This window comes from Drosophila novamexicana, unplaced genomic scaffold (assembly GCF_003285875.2).
Source record: "Drosophila novamexicana strain 15010-1031.04,08,12 unplaced genomic scaffold, DnovRS2.1 tig00002250-arrow-arrow-pilon, whole genome shotgun sequence".
Classification (NCBI taxonomy): domain Eukaryota; kingdom Metazoa; phylum Arthropoda; class Insecta; order Diptera; family Drosophilidae; genus Drosophila; species Drosophila novamexicana.
The window spans coordinates 58242-65070 of NW_020824965.1; the positions used below are offsets into that span (position 1 = coordinate 58242).

The 6829-nt window shown below is 34.5% G+C and overlaps 1 protein-coding gene across 1 annotated transcript; it reads right to left on the reverse strand.

Moving 5' to 3' along the window:
• Positions 1–237: 237 nt before the first annotated feature.
• On the reverse strand, positions 238–2755 carry LOC115769069 (stromal interaction molecule homolog). Its single transcript, XM_030713782.1, has 5 exons — positions 2644–2755; positions 2400–2572; positions 1742–2336; positions 1634–1681; positions 238–1566 (listed from the first exon to the last, which is right to left on the reverse strand). Exons 1-5 carry the CDS (start codon positions 2672–2674, stop codon positions 1523–1525), a joined length of 891 nt encoding a protein of 296 aa, XP_030569642.1. The 5' UTR covers positions 2675–2755; the 3' UTR covers positions 238–1522.
• Positions 2756–6829: the final 4074 nt, after the last annotated feature.

Below are 6829 nucleotides of genomic sequence, written 5' to 3' on the forward strand. Positions count from 1 at the left end.
GCGATACAGGATCTAATTACTGTATGCCTTGTGTGGCTTATATGCAACATTTGGTGCTCTAGCTTTAAAACAGTGTTAGATACGGATTTTCAAAATCCCCTTCTGGGCGTGGTGATAAAATTGTACTATATAGAAAATAAATAAAACTCATAAAACGACCTGTGTTTTTTTTAATTATCAATTTATATTATAAAATTATTATTTACAAACATGATGACTCTCACAAAACTATTTGTATTTTTTATCGCTTTTTAAATATTTTTTCAATTACATAGAGGTTTATACAACGATATATAAAACGTTTATTAATTGCACAATGTACAAAAATTGATATATATGCATATACATTTATAAATATGACGAACAAGCTCCAGAAAGGATAACGCCCAAATTAATTAAACAAAAGAAGTGTTTACGAAAAAAAATATGAGAAAAACAATCCAGTGTTTATTTGAAGTAAAATCTATAAAGGTGTACTTTACAAGGTAACAATGGAAGATAAGAGCATAATGAAATTTAGGTGAAAATCATATTTATTAACACATGTATCCTTACAATTTAGATTCAAATCTTAATTACAATTTAGATCATATTACAAACACAAATACATATATCGCTCATTTACTTGAATATTGTCATAAGTTAATAAAATCGACTTTTGCATCGAATTACCATTTCTTATGCAAGGTTCATATCGTGAATACCCTTCCAGTTATAACAATAGATATTATTATTTTTTTCAGCAGTAATACTGAATAGAAAACTTTAAACGCATTTTCTGCAAAAAAAAACTTTTTGGAAATATGACAGATATAGGTAAATAAGCGATTTGTATTTATGTACGTACGTAGTTCAATTTTTTTTTATTAAAACATTTACAAGCAGTCGTTATTAAAAAGAGTTTCACTAGTTTTTTTTTAAGTGAAGCTGACTTTTCAGGAATCACAATTCGCGTGATCATAATACATTTGTATCATATTTTCGTAGCAGCTGCATGTCACTCTTTTTAAAGTAATTATATAATATGATGATTATTATATATACTTACATAGAGTAAAACAATTGTCGAACAGCTTACGATTTAATAAGAATGACTGCTCTTAACTGAATAATATAAATATATTGTATGCAATAATATAATATTTATGTAGCTTCCGTAAAACGTTTTTTGCATTGACAGTAACCATTTCTAAAACTGGGAGTAAATAAAAGCTGCAAACCAAGAAGGAGATATGGGATAAACAAATTTATTGGTGGTAAACGAAGTTTAATATTTTCTAAATTTATATTGAGTCACATACATATATGTTTTTAAGTATAAAGATCTGCAGAATGATGTATGTCTTCCAAGTACCGGTTTGCAGCCTTGATTTCATAATTAAATTATATAATAAAATGTTACTATTAATAGTCGATTGACGAACTGCATTTCATATGCATATGTATATAAGTATATTCATATATAACAGAAAATTTTCAAAAGTAATTAGGTGAATATAACTGCTAAAAATATGTTCGTTGGTCAATCAAATATTGGTTCCGCAAGGTAGAGTTTTCCATTGCTATCTTTCCAGTCAAACGCAACAAAGTTACTCCGTGGCAAGCAGTGAAAAATTCTCAAAATGCATCTTACCTTGTACTGAATCATCATCCAAGTCGTCTGTGCTGCATGTGATCCGCGCTGGAAGTCCAAACATATGAGAGATATTTTCAATATTAAAAATGAATTAATAATTTGTACCTCTAGAACCTTTTGTGGAATTGACACCACCGATGCTGCCAGTAATACCACCATTACGGCTATAGAGAACATTCTCTAAGTATGTTAATCCGTTGTTATTGACAATATTTAAGCCTAGACACGTTTCAATTTGCTTCCAACGGTGCAGGCGTTCCTGTAACTCGTTGGTTACTTCTCCAAGCGCGTTACGTGCCTCGACAATAGAGCGATCAACGTCATCAATGCTCTTACCGTGGGTTGAAACAAAAGCGCCAACCAAGCTTGATCGCTTTTTACGTAATTTTTCACATGCTTCACGCGCGGATTGAAGTTGTTTCTCAGCACAAATGCGTTTTTTTTGATGGTTTTTGCTTTCCAGCTCATATGTGTACTGTAACCATGATTGCAACTGCTGAGGGGGCGCCCAGCAATTATCAACCAGCTCGAACTCAGCACGTGTTAATTCATTGCGCAACATTTCAATTTCTTTTTTTAGCTGCTGTACCTCAAGATCTGAGCTAGACGAACTAAGGGAAGGCACTTCTTTAAGGCGCCTTTCAAGATCCATTTTCTCCGTTGCAACATTTTCCTGCTCCATACGAGCTAGCTCCAATTCCTAAATAAAAAGTTTAGACTTATACAAAATTGTTATTCTGGCATTTCCAATTCACAAGTGTACCTTTTGCATTTCCTGTAGACTTTGTTCAGCCCGTTGTAATCCTTCCATGTCCTGTGCCATGCGACGCAAGTGCCGCTTAGCATTTTTATTTTGTTGGTAGGCATACCAACATCCTATTATAGCACTTAATAAAAGAGTGACAAGAATATAATCCTTCCAGCGAGTGCCTGTTTCTGCCAATAACAATCGATTGCCCAATTAATTACCCTACATTTAAGCATGCAGAACTGTGCATATTGCTTACCTCGTGGCGGTCCAAATAGAACAACATCCATAGCTTTTAGAGATATTTTTTGCTTATGTATTGGGTCTTTTATGCCTAGGACATTGCTTACATAATGTAGATTATTTACAGCCAACCTGGAAGAATACAAGTTAAAAGAAATAGTGAAAAAATGTAAGATAGTAAGGGGCAGTATATAATATAAAAATGCCATTAAGACGATTTGTCCATAAGCATAAACAGGAAAACGCTTGTAGGCTGCTCAATGGAAGTATTCCATGTCCTCCTGCCGAAGGTTAAAATGTAATAAAGTGAGTCACGGTGCGGCATCCTCTTTTAAAGATGAGATCATATGTATTTGTATGTATTTCATTTTAATTCATTACTTCAAAATAAATGCGAACAGTTATGACCGGAACACTAAATAGTAATAAAATGCCAAGCAAAAAAAAATAGGACAGCGATTTTGACCAACTTCTGCTAGTGGCGCCTCGACATTAGTTTCAGCGTGAAAAACCATATATCTTGGGCCAGCCTATTCAAATATCGGAGGTCTTAAATTTAAACTTTACAACCTTCAACATTACTCCTCAACAGTATCAGGGTTGATCCACTCATCCACTCAAGATCGCCTGCTTCTTATTTTGGATTTGATATCAATAGGTAACAAAATTAAACGTTTTACTCTGTTATCAAATATGCTATTTAACTTATATGCGAGCCTAGGTGAGAAAAAACACTTCAAAAATGTTTATATGGCTAGCTTTTTTTCAAACATTTTTGGAATCCAGTATCCAGAGTAAACCTGCAGTCATTACTAGATAATCTCATTACCAATTTCCGTTCCTTAATGGAATATATTAATTATATATATATTAATCATTATATTATTATATATATCATATAATCATGGAATATATATATTAATCATTTCCTTATGAACAATTACAGCGATTAAAACGATCTCATTTTAAAGCTAAATACCAGTTTATCGATATAGATGATAGCATGTATTGATTTTATAAGCACACACATGTTAATGAAATATCGATTTAAGTATCATTAATTAAAATTAACACAGAAACGACCAATTTATACGATGTTATACTTACCGTAGATTTTTGTAGTTTTAACCGAAATCTGACTCATTAATCAATGGATAATAGGACAATCATATATTATATGTGTCAACTGGCGGGTATAAACTGGCCTTACCCGTGGCACGTACGAAATAAATTTTCTCAAAGAGCTTTAAAAAGATTTTGACACTGATCGGACGGTAAACAAACAACTTTTTGCGGGTTAAATTTCCCAAATCGCTAAAACAGGCATTCTTTAAGTTCCTATATAAAGCTTTGAAATAAGCTTGAAGCAAATCAGACAAAACTTAAAACTTAACCAAAAACGAGAAAGAAAGGCTATCTTCGGCACGCCGAAGATCTAATGCCCTTGCAGACCCAACCTTTTCAAAATGCTTATAGTGCTTTGCCCGTATCTAAGAAGCACAGGGGAAATAGTTAATGCTGAGTTTGGGCAAGATATCTTGAATAACAAAATGTTTTTTCATACAAAAACTTAATTTTCTATCGATCGTTCCTATGGCAGCTATATGATATAGTGGTCCGATCCAGCTGGTTTTCAGATATGTGCTGCGTGCAACAGAAAGACGGACTTCTGCAAAATTTTATTAAGATAGCTTTAAAAGTGAGAGACTAGTTCGCATAGAAACAGACAGACGGACAGACGGTCAGACGGACAGACGGACATGGCTATATCGACTCGGCTGTTGATGCTGATCAAGAATATATATACTTTATGGGGTCGGAGATGTCTCCTTCTATGCGTTACACATTTCACGACAAAATTATAATACCCTCTGCAAGGGTATACACATTTTTCACAAAAATGTGAAACACGTCTCAAATGATTGGATATGAAGATCCATGGAAATGAATTTGAGGGCGAAACGCCACCCACCAAATTTTGGCCCCCATTTCCACCGAGAGATGGATTTTTCAAAAAGAGCGAAATACTCATCAGATGAATTTTAACAAAGATCTTTGAAAATTTCAGAATTCAATACTTAGTTTAGTAACGTAGTCGGCTTGGCAAAAATGGTTCAAGTATAGTCTTTCTGCAATCGATATTAGAATCCGATTTTCGTATGAGACAGCACACCTATAAGCTAAAGATTTGAATAATTCCAAAACTTTTTAACAATTGCTTAGACGTTTGATAATGGAAAATAATTTTTTGACTGAATTTCTTAAATCAATTCAGTTCTCGGTATCGGCGTTGGCAGCGCTGTAGACGACAGTTGCAACATCGTTGGGCATCCGGTGGCATGTTAATTTTTTTAAAGAATTTTTATGCTGGGAACTTTTAATTTTGCATTTTTTAGGTATGGCCTCGGGTGCTTGACCGAAGCGGGAAATTGTGTAATTCATGTTTCGTTAACTCTTCCCCTCTTAATTTCTGCTTGTCCCCAAGCAGACCGTCAAAAATATGGAAAATCATTAAGTTGAAATTGTGGTAGGTTGCGTCGGATCGTTTGCGTTGACTGTATTGTTGTAGTTGTCTTTGTATTTGGAACAACTTGTAAAGAAATCTGACTCACTTGTAGCGTGACGGTTTTATATTTGCTTCGAAGTGTGTGGAGGCTGATGCGGATGAGTATGGCGAATATAAACAACGTCACAATTGTGACCCTTTTAATGTTTGACTGGGTTTTTAGATTGTGCAGATGTTCAATGTTGTTGATATGCAAAGCTTTTTTTATACCCCGAACCCATTAAAAATGAGTAAAAAGGGTATATTGTATTTTTGCAAAACGCAAATGTATGTAACAGGCAGAAGAAAGCATCTCCAACCCCATAAAGTATATATATTCTTGATCAGCACCAATAGCCGAGTCGATCTAGCCATATACGTATGTCTGTCCGTCCGTCCGTCCGTCCGTCCGTCCGTCCGTATGTATGAGCCAAAGGATCTCAGAACCTATAATAGCTAGAGACTTGAAATTTTAGATGTAGATGCTCCTAGTTCCCGCGCAGATCGAGTTTGTTTCCGATAATCGATCACTTACTCCGTTTCCAAGCAATCGATACAAATCGATATCGACATCCTGTTTTTTTTAGCAAATCGGGTAAATAATAAGAGCTAGAGCCACCAAACATGATATGTTGCTTCTAAAATATTATAGATATTTTAAGTATCTTTCATTTCATACCTATCGCCACCTCCCCGCTACCACCCTAGAGCTATAAATCAAGTTAATAACCCAACTTTTATTGCCAACCAATTTAAACCGCAATTTAAATGCAATTGATTTTTTCAGAATACAAAAATATACTGTAGAAAATTTCATAAAGATCGGTTAAGAAAAACCAAAGTTATATGCAACTGCGCAATTGAATGGGGCAGCAGCTTTAAGAATTTCTGTATACATGTACACACACACATTCATGCGCGTCAGCTTCGCATTCTAATAGCATGGTAATTGCATCTTTTTTTTTGTAATGTTATTTTAGTTTTTTTATCATAAGTACTTCATTGTTGGTGTGGCTGCTGAGTAGAGGCATAGCAAGTGGTGCGGTCTGTCGCGAGTTCGAGCCCTACCGGGAAAAGTATTTTTATACCCTAGACCCATTAAAAAACAAACTTGACATATAGCTTCTAAAATAAAATATATATCTGCATTTGATGTTGGAAAAAGAGTGTTCAGGGTATCGCCTAATCGGGAGCTCCCGCTAGAACCTCTTAGTTGTTTTTTTTTTGCTGGTGTGGCTGTTGAGTAGAGTCGACAGCAAGTAATTCGGCCAGTCGCGAGTTCGAACCCTGCCAAGGGAACTTTTTTTTAATTTATTTAGTGTTGGAATAAGAGGGTTCAGGGTATTCCCTAGTCGGGAGCTCCCGACTAGAACCTCTTACTTGTTTTTACATATGCTTCTGAATTAGGATCCCAAACAAATTCCTATACTTGAACGATCTCTCGCTAATTGTTGTTCTGTCATAAGTGTAGTCAGCATGTGAGGGTAAAAATCGTGTATGTGATATATCTAGTCTTCTCTAAAAAGTTTATAACGTAAATGATTGATGATTATTAGTTGTGTAATTTGAGATAAATTGAGGTTTAGTGTTTCGTGTAAAATTGATAGCATTGTTAGTGTTTTGATTTTTATTATTGATGTTATAATTTTCCTCATAG